The 15,241-nt window shown below is 38.9% G+C and overlaps 1 protein-coding gene across 1 annotated transcript in view; it reads left to right on the top strand.

Moving 5' to 3' along the window:
• Positions 1–15,241, top strand: part of Usp9x (ubiquitin specific peptidase 9, X-linked) — a 152,926-nt gene that overhangs the window by 82,581 nt on the left and 55,104 nt on the right. The window contains exons 22-25 of the mRNA XM_004645592.2: positions 7,553–7,683; positions 8,046–8,324; positions 10,219–10,344; positions 11,396–11,521. Coding sequence (XP_004645649.1) covers positions 7,553–7,683; positions 8,046–8,324; positions 10,219–10,344; positions 11,396–11,521 — 662 coding nt within the window. The remainder of the gene's footprint in view (positions 1–7,552; positions 7,684–8,045; positions 8,325–10,218; positions 10,345–11,395; positions 11,522–15,241) is intronic.

The raw sequence follows: 15,241 nt of genomic DNA, 5'->3' as shown, positions 1-15,241 counted from the left end.
TTGAACCGCAGTCCCTGATGCTTTGCCAAGCTAGTTCCAAGTAGGTGCTTTAGACCACTGAGCCATCTCTCCAGCCCCACATGAAAATTATAAAAATGTAAGTTTTAGTGTCTGATCAAGGTTTTATTGGTATCAAGCCAGTTATTCATTTATTGTGTACAGCTTCTGACTTGTAATACCAGAGCTCAATAGTTGTGGCAGAGACTGTAGCCCACAAATCAGAAATACTTACTCTTTGGCCCTTTACAGAAAATACTTGCCTATACCTGTAATTTGGATCATGTGTCAGCTATAGCGTATTTTTATGCTTGAGAAACCTCTTTCATCTTTATTAGCTTTTATTCTTACATATGTATGTACAGATGTTATATTTGTAAATAACTGTTTGTCACTTCAAGATTACACTGCTTTTCTACTATGTAAGTGAAAATACCCATTCCTACATCCCTCTAATATTTGCTTAAATCCGTAATGTTTACATTTTAAAGACTAAGGGGCCTGGCCCTAGCTCAGTCCTTTAAGTGGCTGCTTCCACAAAGCTGTCAGCCTCAGGTTCCTGGAGTTCGAACCTCACCACTGTCCCGCTGGCCAAAAGTGCCCTGAAGGCATTCGAGGAAGAAAAAAAAAAATAAAACCCTTACATTTTAAAGACTGAAAAGTAATTCTCTAGATTACTGATAGTTTTTATCATAAGATAATTTCTTATTTTCTTTATACCTTTATTTGTTCCCACATACCTTCCAGTACCATCTCAAAGTAGTTTTCAGTTATTTTGTGCATTTTCTTTATTCTTTTCTCTTTTGTGTGTGTGTGTGTGTGTGTGTGTGTGTGTGTGTGTGTGTGTAAAGCTTTATTCCAGAGGGGCTCAGTCCTTCTTGGCAGCTGCCTTCCTCATGGCGGCCAGCACGTTGCTCAGCTCTTCACCCTTCCTCTTGGCGCGGATGTGCATCCCCATCCATTTCTTGATGAACTTGAGGGTACATTTGTCCTTGGAGACTTTAAGCAGCTCCATTTCATGCCACTCATGGGGGGGGTGAAGCTGCACACCTCCCAGATCATGTCCTGCACGAACTTGGTGTGTTTGGTGAGACATCCGCGGTGGTGGCTGAGCCTTGGTTTGCTCACATTCTTAGTCACCTTATGGCCCTTGTTGAGGCCCATGGCCATGGCATAGTGGAGGGCCATGGCTACTGTTCTTTCAGTGGTTGCTTATTTTGTACATTTTCTCATCCATTGACTCCACTGTTATCCCAGAACTCCTTTTCTCTCCTGGTTTGTCTTTTTTGTTTGCCACGCAGCTGTCATTTGTGTGTTTTTTAAATAAGTTTTCTGTATCAGCTATATTTATTGGTAAATGTTTGGGCATTCTTGAGGTGCTGTGTTACTTTGGTGAAGTATGCTTTGCAGTAGGTAGAAAGCTTATGCTTCTTGAAAACAGCCAAACCCCCTCACTTTTTTTTTTTTTTTTTTTTTTTTTTTTTTTGCAGAACTGGGGACTGAACTCAGGCCCCTGCACTTGCCAGGGAAGTGCTTATTCTACTGAGCCATCTCCCCGGGCCCCTCACTCACGTTTGAGTTATAGTTAGCACATAGAATTTTAGGTTGAAAATTTATTCCTCTTAGCTTGTGATGTCACTGTAGAAAATGAAATATTTCTTTTTCTGTTCCTTTACTTGTGATACTTGTTTCTAGAAGTTTTGATGTTATGCTTTAGTTTTGAAAACTTAGAGTAATATGTCTTATTGGATTTAGGTCTCCTTTATTACAGTAAGTAAATGTGACTCATTTGTGATATTTATTTTGGGGGCTGGGATTGTCTTTTTGTCTGCATTTTGTTTTTTTGTGTAACTTTCAAATGTTTTGAGTTTTGTGTTGAATCTACTAGGTCTGATTTGCTTTTTCCTTTCTCTCATTAACTTTCTTCCACTTTTGCAGTGATTCTTAGCTCTTCAAGTGATTTTTTTTTATAGAATTTTTTTCACCTACCATATTTTTCTGATCTAGTAAATGTGTTGCTTTAAAACTTAATGTTCTATGAAATTATGCACTAAACAGGGCTTGTATAGGAAGAAGTATACAGCTTCTAATTTTAAACAAGCAAAGGGTTTTTTGGTAGCGGGAACATTCATGACCTTACAGAAAAAATAGGACTTTTTAGCGATCTGTTTGCTCATAATTTTCTAGTTTGCTCTATCCTTCAAATACTTTACTATGGGGCCAGCCAGATAGCTCAGCAGATGGAAACACTTGCTTAGGCAGGCTCAATGACCTGGGTTCAATGTCAAGCCTCACCCCCATGGCACACCAAGACCGTGACTAAGATTGAATGTGGTGGCACACACCTATAATCCCAGTGTTTGGGAGGCTGAAAATAGGAGGATCACTATGAGTCTGATCTGTGTAGTGAGTCCCTATAAGACCCTGTTCTAAATACACACATAAATTAATTAAACAAGTACTTTATTATGTATCCCCTACTAACAAGAATATCTTATGTAACCAAACTACAGCTAAAGTAGGGACTTAGTACTACCATCTAATCAGTAGACACTATATAAGAGTCTGAATCTTCTCTGTACAGTGGAAAATTTTTTTCACTTTTTTTTTCTTTAAGGAAGAAAAGGTTTATTTAGCTCACAGTTACTGGAGGTTTCAGTCCATATTCAGCTGGGTCCAAGGCAGAGTGGCACACATAGCAGAGAGCAACCTTTCATGGGCAAAGGGCAAGAACACAAAAGGAGGAGTAGCAGCAGCTCAAGCAGCTAACTTCTCTTTCCTCTTTACATTGAAATGCATATTACCTGCCCCATGGCAGGTTCAGCATCCACACCCACAGTAATCACAAACTTCAGAAGCCCCCAAAGACTGTATGAGGCTTTAGGGGGAGACCTATACACAAACCATAACATTCCACCCCTGGACCCCCAAAGACTCATGCTCGTCCCCTTATGCAAAAGCCATTCTAGTCCATCTCTAAGAGTTGCCAAAGTCCCAACAGTTTCAGCATTGCTGAAAAGTCCAAGTCCCAAGTCTCCTCCAAGATTCAAGGCATACTCTCAGCTGTGAGCCCCTGTACAAAAGAAAAGTAAAACACTTGCAACATTCAAAGGCATAAGATAAACATTACCATTCCAAAAGGTACACACAGCAGGATACCAAGCATTGGGACCAACACAAGTCCAAAATCCAGCAGGGTAAACATTAAGTCCTGCAGTTCCATGTGGGACATCTGAAGCAATCTGTGATGCAGTGTGATCTCCATGTGGCTCCACCTCTATGGCACTTCTGATGGTTATAGCTCCTATGGCTTATTTCTCAGGCCTGCTTTGCTCCCTTCTTGCAGTTTCCCTTAGACGATTCATGTTCCTGGCTTTTCCAAACTTCTGGGGTTTCCACTGAATAGGCTTCTCTCTCACAGCTTCACACACTGCCCTCTTGGGAGCACACTGCCTGGCCTTCCAGGCCTTCTGAAATCGAGGTGGAAGCCTTCTTAACTTCAGAACTCCTGCATTCTGAATGCACCTAAAACCAATGCCACATGGGTGATGCCAAGGTCTGCTGCCAGCTGGAGTAGTAGCCAGGTTTTCCTCTCTTGGCTGTAGGGGTCGAGTCCCTGGATGGCTGAGTACTCTGACTCTGATCCCAAGGAATAATTTCTCCATGCTGGTGCCATTCTGGAACGTGGTGTGGCCGCTGCCGCCATTCTGGAACATGGGGCTCCTTTTTCACTTTTTGTTTTGTATTTTAGGTAAGGGTCTACAGGGTGTTCACACTCTCATTACTAGATCAGACTCGTAGTGATCTGCCTGTTTACAGCCTCCCAAGAGCTGGGATTACAGATGTGTACCACCACACCCAGTCTCAGTTGCCATCTCAGTACACCCCCGGGGGTGGGGTTGGCATAGCAGGTCCCGGGATCGAACCCCTGGCCCCTGCACCTGATTGCAGGCACTTTAATCCCCTGAGCTATTTGGCCAGCCCTAGAGTGGAAAATTGAAGTTCAAAAATCGTACATTACTACCAGGTGTGGTGATGCACACTTGCATTCCTAGCACTCGTGTGACCAAAGTTGGAGGATCACTGTGAGTTTGAGACCAGTGTGGGCTGCATGAGTTCAAGGCCAGCCTAAACTACACAGCAAGACCCTATCTCAGAAAGCTAAATCAGTCATACATTACACTTAGTTGACGTAGTTTTTTAGTTTTCTTTTGGAATAGTTCCTCATTTTGTCTTTGACTTTCATGACGTGAAAACTTATTTTAAGATTACAAGTTAGGTAATTTTTGGCTTTGTTATATCATGATCAAATACAGGTTCATCCATGATGAGAATCCCACAGAAGTGATGCTCTGTTCTTAATGTATCCAGTCAGATGGTGCATGATTGCAGTTTACCCATTGCTCATTATGGTTTCTGTGATCACTTGAGTTTTTTACTTCTCCACTATAAATTTACTCTTTTCCCTTTGTAGTTAAGTATTGTGCGGAGGTACAGTTGGTTACCATCACTTCTTTTGCTCAGCTTATCTCTTAGCAGTAACTCCTTCAAGGCTGTCGCTTTCACATGTTCTCACTTCTCTATGAGCACACACCCCTGTTTGTTGGCTTGAGTTGTTCTAGGCTGACCACTTATATTCCCTGTGCCCCAGTCCTAGAGTTGGCCATTTCTCCAAGGAACCTTGCTTCCTTATACACATACATGCATATACTATATATGTGTGTATGTTGGAATACTTTAAAAAGAAACTAAGATTACTCCAAAGCCTGGCTACCAGTATCCTTTAACACTTTTGTGTTTAGTTGATCATAACGTAATGAGTCACCACCATCACCAGCAGCCTTTTCTCTGTACAGGACTGTGGCTCTCAGTGTTAATCCGTACTCAGTCTATGGATATTATCCTTATTCTGCTTGAGTTGAATCTATCCTGAGGCATCCTCTTATGTAGACTCCTCCCCCTGCATGATCTCTAACTCACTGCTTAAGGTGTTCCTCTCCACTTCCACAAGAAATCTTAAAACAGAGGACTAATAAGACTAATAATTAGTATCTTCTGGGACAGTATGGACAGTCCAAACAGGTAGTTCAGTGTGGCTGAAGGTGTCCTAGAAGAAAATAACACTACCAGAGAAGAAATGCTAGTTTGATGATCCTGAAATAATACAAAAGGAAGTGCAGCTCTGAGACAGATGAGCTTCCATTAACATGGGCACCAGAGAAGTAAAATCTGCCAAAAGTCATGAAGTCTGAGAGCATACTACTAGGATGAGCCCTGGGTGCAGGTGCTCACTGTATATTTTCCTTTAAAATAGTTAAATGGACTTAACTGCACCACTATCATCAGTCTGGTGTTTTTGTTTGCTTAGTTTCCTTGAAGATTTAAGTTCTTTCTCTGATAGTGTGGCTGTAATTACCTAGGAGAAATCACAAATGAACACACCTTCTGCACTATGCTAATAACATGGTACTTTGCAATTGTTCCTCATTTTTTGTGGGATTTTATTTATTTAGTTATTGACACAGGGTTTCACTGTGTATATAGGCAGGCTTTGAACTCAGTGTTGATTCTCTTGCCTCAGTCTCCCGAGTACTAGGATTACAGGCCTGTGCCACCATGCCTGGCTTCCAGGAGGATCATTTGAGCCCTGAGAGATTAGCCCAGGCAACATTGCAAGAAGCCTGCCTCAGACAGAAAAAGAGAAGCAGAAGCTATTAAGAAAAGGAAGTAGTTATAAATTTTGTTTCTGGCTGTGGTAAAGTAGCAGTGTGACATTTGGACAATCATTTAGTGTTTGTCCATATGTGTGTATAACCTACACTAGTCTTAAAAGCTACTCTGTCTTTTCTCTACATGGAACTGGGAAACAGCCTTTTGCTCAGTACTAAGGTTCATATTCCTTTATGAAACAGTGAGTTGCAAAGACTAGAGATAGCCTAACTTTATCCCTGGATGATAGGATTATGGGAGGTTTAAATTTTTCTCTTCTGTATTTTACAGTAAAATGAGCATATATATAAAATTAAGGGCCTAAAATCATTTGTGTGCATAGATAACAAGCACTGTAATAGTATTTGTTTTTATTTTTTGCATTAAACAATTTATTTACCTGAAATGGACTTATATTTGTAATGACATTTGGTTTGGACTCGTCAAGTGAGTGAACTATAACCCAACACTATTAAATGATTTACTTAGAATTCACTGCTGCCTTTTCTTAAGCTCTTGTTTCTTTTCTTCTGTACCGTTTTAGTGCCATCCACCTCATGATATTTTGAAGCCAAGCAAGATTTACATTCAGATACAGGAATTAGTTTCTTTTTAGGTAGTAAGTTGGCTCAATGCATGTTAGGATTGGACTTTTTAGGTCCTAGTTTTTTCTGCTTACTGGATTTTCATGATGAAAATAATTACAAAAGATTTAGCTACTAGGATATTTAGTATAAAAAAAAGTAGGGATGTCTAAATGCCAGGTAAGAGGAATTAAACTGGCAAAATAATTCATTTTAATCATCAGAGAAAATGATGGACATGACAGTTACTACGATGAAGATATTTACAATTATTTTATTACAGAATTTTAATATTTTATAAAATATGACCTTTGTTTCCAGGCCTATAAAACTGTCCTAGGAAAGGACTAGAGTTCCAGCTATTTTTCTTTCTTTTTGTGGAACCAGGGATTGAACGCAGGCCCTTGTGCTTGCCAGGCAAGAGCTTATTCTACTGAGCCATCTCCCTGGCCCCTCCAGCTGTTTTTCAATCCTTGATACCAGAGAAAGAGCAGAGACACTCATGTTTTAATAATACGACAAAAGAGAAAACCTCAGTTATGTGTACATTGGTATAAATGCTCTGCGCTATATTTTTGTTTGTTTTTTTGTTGTTTTGGCGGTACTGGCAATAAAACTCAGGACCTCGCTCTTGCCAGGAAGGTGTTTATGCCACTGAGCTATGTCTCTAGCCTATATGTTTGATTTTGAGGGTTTAGTTTCTTGGGTACCAATCTTAGTGAAGCAGGCTAATTAATACAGTGTCATAGGGTCAAACAATGGAAAAGTTGGATGCAAGAACTTGTATTTTTTTTGTTCCTTTCAATGAGAACAACTTGGTATTGTATTTCCTTCAGTGGTAGATTGCATGTTGACAGGAGGCCTGTATATGGGAAACTAGTTGCTCCCTTTGTACTTAGGCTGACTGATTAGGAGGCCCTGGTCGTTTGTTTTCCAAAATTTTTTAAAAATCAATCCCGGTCTGATTGTATCTTATAAAATTTAAGCTTAGAACCCAAATTGTTTCTCCATTTCTTTTTTTCCAGGGGGAAAAAATAAAAATGTTACAGAATTTCAAAACAGGATGATAGGAAGTTAATAGTGGTTGTATGTTGTTATCTTCAAAGTACTTGCTCAGAATACTAGATACAGACCTACAAAATTGATCAAACAATATAAGTACTAACTGTTCCTTTCAAAATAGTCTTTAAAATGTCAGAAATAGAATATTGTTAACAAATGAATTTTGTTTTTGACCTTCTCTCTCTCTCTCTCTCTTATAGATAGCACAACAATAGAAAAATTAAGAGCTATTTGTTTAGACCACGCCAAACTTGGAGAAAGCAGCCTTAGCCCATCTCTTGATTCACTTTTCTTTGGTCCTTCTGCCTCACAAGTGCTTTACCTAACAGAGGTTCGTTTTTTGCCTTTTGAGTTTATTCCATGTTTTAAAAATTTGACCTTTTAAAAAGTGTTAATGTGAAGAACATGGATAAAATTATAATGAGATGGTTTTGAAATGGTTGAGAATTTCTTAGTGGTGATGCTAGGGATAATAGAAATTATTACATTACTTTTGGATATGTTGGCACAGACTTATAATCCCAGCACTCAAGGAGCCTGAGGCAGGATTGCCATGAGTTCAAAGCCAGCCTGGGCTACTTAGTGAGTTCAAGGCCAGCCTGAACTACATAATGATACCCTGTCTCAAAAACAACAAAAAATACATTATTTTTGAAGACCTTTTAATACAGCACTTTCTTCCCTTTTTTCCAGGTAGTCTATGCCTTGTTAATGCCTGCTGGTGCACCTCTTGCTGATGATTCCTCTGATTTTCAATTTCACTTCTTGAAAAGTGGTGGCCTACCCCTTGTTCTGAGTATGCTAACCAGAAATAACTTCCTACCAAATGCAGATATGGAAACTCGAAGGGGTGCCTACCTCAATGCTCTTAAAATAGCCAAACTGTTACTAACTGCCATTGGGTATGGCCATGTTCGGGCTGTGGCAGAAGCTTGTCAGCCGGGTGTAGAAGGCGTGAATCTCATGACATCGGTAATGCACATTTTCAAACAATCTTTTTACACCAGTGCATAGTAATTTTTAAGACTAAACTTCTTAGCATCTTTTAAGTGTAGAGTTCAAGGTTGGCTCAAAATGTGGAAAGATCCTTTCTAGTTGGGTACCTTGTTTTAGTTTTCCTCTTATAAATAAAAATGCTACTGGACATGGTGGTGACTGCCTGTAATCCCAGCACTTGGAAGGCTGAAGCAGGTTTGCTGTGAGTTCTAGTCTAGTCTGAAGTATAGTGTAAGACCCTACCTCATTCCCCACCCCAAGAAAAAGAGTTGTAGTTAAATTTGGTCGTTGCTTATTCTTGATCTTTGGCTTATTCTTCAGTTCTATCTTTGCCATGTGATCAGCCCTTGATCTACAACTCCAAAAGTTCTCAATATGTATTAGCCAGAATGTGTTACCTAGTTATAAGAAGTCAAACTATGAATTTAATTCTGAAATTCTAGTTCTTTAATATGTATCATAAGTGGTAGTCTTGATAAGTTACAGATAGAAGATGAAAGTTTCAGGCATAACAGATTTTCCCCTTTAGAAATGATTTGGATCTTAACCGGAGAAGATTGGAATGTTAATAACCATGATAACACTACCTACTGTAGTAGTTACAAGTATGATGTTATATTCTAAAGGAAGAACTCCTGTGTCCTTGAAATAATTGCTGAAATATTTACAGATAAACTTATATGCAAGGTTTGCCTGGGAACAGTCTTGAGATGGATCTACTGTCAGATTAAAAGTGAATTTTATTGAAATGAGAGAATAAACACTTAGCTAGGCCCAGTGGGATAACCCTGTAATTCTAGGTACTTAGGAGAGGAGGCTGAACCAGAAGTATTGCAAATTCAAACCTATTCTGAAAAACTTGTCTCAAAGTGTAAAGCTTTTAGCCAGGTGTGGTGCCGCATGCCTATAATCCAAGCACTGGGCACCCTGACACAAGAAGATCACAAGTGTAAGGCCAGTCTGGCCTACGTAGTCTAGGTCAGCCTGAACTACATGGCTAGCTCCATCTCAAAAAATAAGAAAATTAAAAAAAATTTTAAAAATATTTTTAAAAGACTAGTGATATAGCTCACTGTAAATGCTCTGGGGACAGTAGGCTGTATGTAGAAGTGACTAGTTTTATACTGCTTGTTTTTTAATTGAGGGTCCATTTTGTTGAGATTTTATTTTTTTTTTTTATTTTTTGTGGTACCAGAGATTGAACTCAGGACCTTGTGCTTGCCAGACAAGCACTTACTCCACTGAGCTATCTCCCCAGCCCTTCGTTGGGATTTTAAAAAGTAGTTTTTGTATTAAGTTTAAAAACAGATGATTTCTTGTTAGGATAAAAACAGATTCTATTCATGACCCTGACACAGGCACTTAGTGAAGTACGCAGAAAATAATGGTGGACAACTCTGTTTATCTTTCCTTTGTTATTAGCAAGTATGCCACTATGGGTGGCAAGGTACATAATGGCCTCCGATCAGAAGGAGCTCACAGTCAGTAGGGAGCTAAATGTAAAACTAGTACTGGAATATCTTAAGTTAATCTTGTTTCGCATTAACTTGAAAACTTAGTTGTAGTATTAAATAAAAGCACCATTATTTTTCATATGTTATCCCTGTTTGTTCTTTTTGAAGCAGAATTTGATGGGGAATACAAGCAGCGTCTCCTCAGGGTTACACGTATAAAAGATGTGTGGTAGTTTAGTCAGTCTTTACGTGAAGTTGAACCCAGCCTGTTCAGTTTCTCATTCACCTCCTGCAAGTTAAGCTGAACCAGGGGCAGAGACACGAGTTGAATTGATCTAGAACAGAGGCTTGTGAAAGACATGGGGCACTTCACTGTGCAAGGTATCTACTAATGTAAAATGGTTAACTTTTTCTAGGTCAATCAAGTTACTCATGATCAAGCTGTGGTGCTACAAAGTGCCCTTCAGAGCATTCCTAACCCATCATCTGAATGCATGCTTAGAAATGTATCAGTTCGTCTTGCTCAGCAGATATCTGATGAGGTTAGTTTTATAAAGGTTTTGTGGGCTTTATTTATGTACAAGTGTTATAAACCATGCTTGGTAATGTATACCTGTGATCTCTCCATTTGGGAGGCTGAAGCCAGAGAATTACCATGAGATGAAGGCCAGCCTGAACTGCATAGCGAGACCCTATCTCAAAAAAACTGTAAGAAGGTTTTATTGTAAAATTTATTATAAGGGTAGGTTTAATTTTGTTTGACTCATTTTACTAACTCAACCTTCACATCAATTTATTAGCATTAGCACTTTTTTTAATCAACTGCATATATGATCATCAGTATCCTTCATCAGAAATGCATAGTTCAGTGAATACCAACAAACCAAACACATGTGAAATCACTGCACAAAATTTTGTGTGTGTGAGTGATTCTGTGACTCACACTCAGGGCTTTAGTGCATGCAATGCTAAGTTGCAGAATATTTCTATTACCTTTTTCTTATGTCCCATTGAAGTCCATTCTTCCTTCCAGCTCCAATCTCAGGTAACCAGATATTGTTGTCCCTGTAGAGGAATTTGCATTTTCTAGAATTTTATACAAATGAATTATGCTGTCTGTTCTTTTGTGTCTGGCTTTTGTCACTAAAAATAATGACCTACAGAATTGTCTATGTTGGGACTCAGTTCATTCCTTTTATTGCTGAATAGTGTCCTATTACGACTATTTCACATTTTATTCATCTCTATCCACTAGGAGTATTTCCACTTTGGGCTGTGAATAAAGCTACTGTGAACATTGTATATATGTGTAGACAGAGAATTTCATTTCCCTTGAGTAGGCAACAAAAAGTGGGATGATTGTCTTTGTAGGCTTAAGAGTCTGATTAAAGTAGTGCATGGACCAGTACTCACTCAGTTGGAGGAATATTTTGTGTTACTGCTATTTAAGCAAAAAAAGGGGGGGGGGAACAAAGGCAACTTGAGAACCTGAAAGATGGGGGCTTTTTTATTTCTTTACAAGAAATACTCTAATTTTCTAGTCATTCTACTCTAATATTCTAGCAACATTTTTAATTACTCATTATCTTGCAGGCTTCAAGATACATGCCTGAAATTTGTGTGATTAGAGCTATACAAAAAATTATCTGGGCATCAGGATGTGGCTCATTACAGCTAGTTTTTAGCCCAAATGAAGAAATCACTAAAATTTATGAGAAGGTAAGAATTGTAACAAATATATTTCTTTTAAACAAATGTTACTTGTGCTATATGACTAAATATGCTTACTCTTTTTAAAAATCCAACCATTTGGATCTTAGTGGTTGAAAAATAACTATTGGCCATACTTGTACTTCAGAATGTACTACAGTTTTACTTTGATTTGAGAGGGGCGGGGTATCTTTCAGACAGGGTCTCGATCTGCAGTTCAGGCTGGCCTTTTTTTTTTTTCCGGAATCTGGGCTTGAACTCAGGCCCTTGTGCTTGCCAGGTAAGCAGTTATTCTACTGAGCCATCTCCCTGACCCTCAGGCTGGCCTTGAGCTCACTTTGTACCCCATTCTGGTCTGGACCTCAGGATTACATGCATGTGCCACCCTGCCCGGCATTTTCTGTTTTTGAGACAGGTTCTTACTGTGTATTTCAAGCAGATCTTGAATCTGCTATGTAGCCTAAGCTGGCCTCAAATTTGTAGTGATCCTCCTGCTTTGGCCTCCCAAGTGCTGGGATTTCAGTCTTGCACATGATACCTGTCAAAAATTTTATTTTGAGCCGTACATAGGCTACATGCCTGTAATCCTAGCACTTGGGAGACTGAGGCAGGCAGATCACCATGAGTTCAAGACCAGCCTGGGCTACATAGCATGACCCGGTCTCAAAAAATAGAAACAAAATAAAATATTTTTTTGTATTACTTTCAAAATAAAATACTTAATCTTTCCATGAGGCTTTTGGTTAGGTGGAGAGACAGAGTCTTACTGTGTAGTTGAGGCTAACCTCAAACTCACAGCCATCCTCCTGCCTCAGCAAAGCGCTAGTTGTCTCATTGAATTTGCTTTCTTCTGTTTTCTTCTTTTGTCCTTTATTCCTGTGTCAACTATAGTTAACTGTTGATTTAAAAAAATTTTTTTCCATAATTTTATTGAGAAATAGCACTGAGACAGTTTCAAATCAAATTGGTACGACAGTTCCAATAATTAACACATTGTATACTGCCTTCCTAGTGGTTCTTTGTTGTACAAGATGCAGACATGATATCCTATTTACAAACACTATTAGAACAAATCCCTCAATTCTTTGAATTAAGAGAACGTAACTATGTAAGCTAGCCATTTTGAATACACAGATACAAAATGGACATTCATCTATATCCCCCTTTTTTTGTTTAGTTCCATCATTTAAATATTATAGGTGTGTGAACTCAGCAAAATATTTCAAAATAGTCCAGTAGTCCATAATAATATTGGGTCTTCCACTTGACTGGCATTGTCAGAAGTTGTTGCCCTGAGTCCCCTACAGCTCAACTTAACAACTGGCTTTATTTCTTATACTTCATTTTTATACTTTTCTGCTGGATAGTTAAGACCAACATAAAGCAAGACCTATGTAACAAGAATTGTAGCTTTTGGATCTGCTAAGGTCAGTCAAATTCCCTCAGGATTTATCCTGAGACCCTGAACCTCAGATTATAGATCCTTTGTCAGTGTCAGCCATGTGGATAAGTCACAGCCATTGCTTGGCCAAATTGCTCTCTGTGAAAGCCTGAGAGAATGTTTTCTCTCCATGTGACTCTCCTTATGCACACTTTACATCATCGATCACTTTCCTTTTTGGCCCCATAATCTCCTTGATCAGAAAATTTGGGACACAGCTGAGTTACATGATGTTACAGTACAAGTTCTTATATGTCCTGAGCCTTCATTGACCTTGGAAGGCTAGGGCCAAAACGTTAGCTTTCCTTGTGGCCCTCCTTTTTCTCTAGTTTTTGGTCTGCAAACTTAGGTGGTTAACCCTCCAGAAGAGAAGCTTACTGTCATTTCCATATAACCTAGACTGTTGAGCTTAACCTCACTATCAGTCTGAATATCAAACACCTTAGGCATAACACGGAACAGGTATTTTTCATAAAGTATTCATATGTTGAACTTTAAGTCCATACAGAATATGACAGAAAAATTAAAATATATTTTAAAAATAGGAATAAAGAATTCTATATATTTGCACATAAGTCCAGAAATCTAAACATATACAACATTGTTGCAGGACAGTCCAGCAACACTCCTTTTCCTGTCTCCTGCCTTCATTCACTACCCTCTTCGTTTTTAAACAATCATCTCCCTGAGAGACAGCATGGCAGTAACTGGCGTTTCATGACAAGCAGCCCGTATTCAGAAGACCAGAATGACAGACACTCCAAGCATGAACCTACTATACAAATTGCCATGTTCAGTGCAGTTGCTTAGTTCACAGGTGTCAGTATATATAGTTAGGGTGAGAATCTTCCCAATTAACTGCTAGATTCGAAAATCTTAAGACTCTCAGGATCATTGCCTTAACCATCTTCTACATATAACTATATGGCTTGCCTCTGTCATGTTTCCTAGCTCTTCTCCTTGTTCTCTCTTTATTGTCTACTCCTGAAGTTCTTGCTTTCCTTTAATTGTATTATACCTTTCTATTTCTATTTCTTCTTTTGAGTTCTTATATGAAGGAAACTACGATATTTACACATGTGTATCTGGTTTATTTCACTTATGAGTATATCTTCAAGTGGCATCCACTTCAATATAAAGGCTTCGAGTTTATCATTCTTTATAGCTGAGTAATACTCCATTGTATAAAAGTACCACATCTTTTTCATCCATTCCTCAGGTGATGGGCATCTTGGTTGTTTCCAACATTTGGCTATCACAAATTGTGCTGCTATAAACATAGGTTCACATATATCACTACGATATGATGTTTTCAGATCCTCCGGGAAAATTCCTAGTAGAGGAATAGCTGGTTTAAATGGGATTTCCAGTCCAACTTTTCTGAGGATTCTCCACACTGATTTCCATAATGATTACAGCAGTCTACATTCTCACCAGCAGTTGAGAAGGGTTCCTTTTTCCCCACAGCCTCTCCAATATTTGTTGTTGGGTGATTTCTTTATGATAGCCATTCTTTCTGGAGTGAGATGATACCTCTTGCATTTCATGGATGGCTAGTGATGTGGAGCATTTTTTCATATATTTATTCACTTCTTTAATTTCATCCTCTGAGAAGTGTGTGTTCATCTCAGATACCCATTTTTGGACTGGGTCTTTAAATTTTGGGGCCCTAGTGTTTTTTAGTTCTTTATAAATTCTAGAGCGCAGACCTTTGTCTGAGTACTTATTTGTGATGATTTCTTCCAAATTTGTGGGTTGTCTTTTCACTTTGTTGGTAATTTCTTTTTTTTCTATAAATTTATTTATTTATTTATTTGTGTGTGGCCAGCTCAGCCCACCAGGGGGCGGGGCGGGCTGGCATGTGGTGCTGGGAGATTGAACCGTGGTCCCTGTGCCTTGCTTTGCTTTGCTTTGCTTAGCTTAGCTTAGCTTGTTCTAAGTAGGTGCTTTAGACCACTGAGCCATCTCACCAGCCCCCGGTAATTTCTTTTGACGTGCAAAAACTTCTCAATAAGAGGAGGTCCCAGTTGTTAATTCTTTCAGCTGTTTCCCATGCCATTTGGTTTTTGTTCATGGACTCTTTGCCTACTCCTGTGTCTTCAAGAGTTCCTCCTACTTTCTCTTCCAGGAGATTTAGTGTTTCTGTTTTAATGTTTAGATCTTTAATCCATTTTGACTTTAGCTTAGTGCATGGTGATAGACCTGGGTCAAGTTTTAGTTTTCTGTATGTACAGAGCCAATTTTTCCAGCACCATTGTTAAAGAGGCTATCTTTCTTTCAGTGAGTAT

This window comes from Octodon degus, unplaced genomic scaffold (assembly GCF_000260255.1).
Source record: "Octodon degus isolate 3935 unplaced genomic scaffold, OctDeg1.0 scaffold00232, whole genome shotgun sequence".
NCBI lineage: Eukaryota > Metazoa > Chordata > Mammalia > Rodentia > Octodontidae > Octodon > Octodon degus.
The sequence above is the reverse complement of the archived record's forward strand: the minus strand, read 5'-3'. Positions and strand labels throughout refer to the sequence as shown.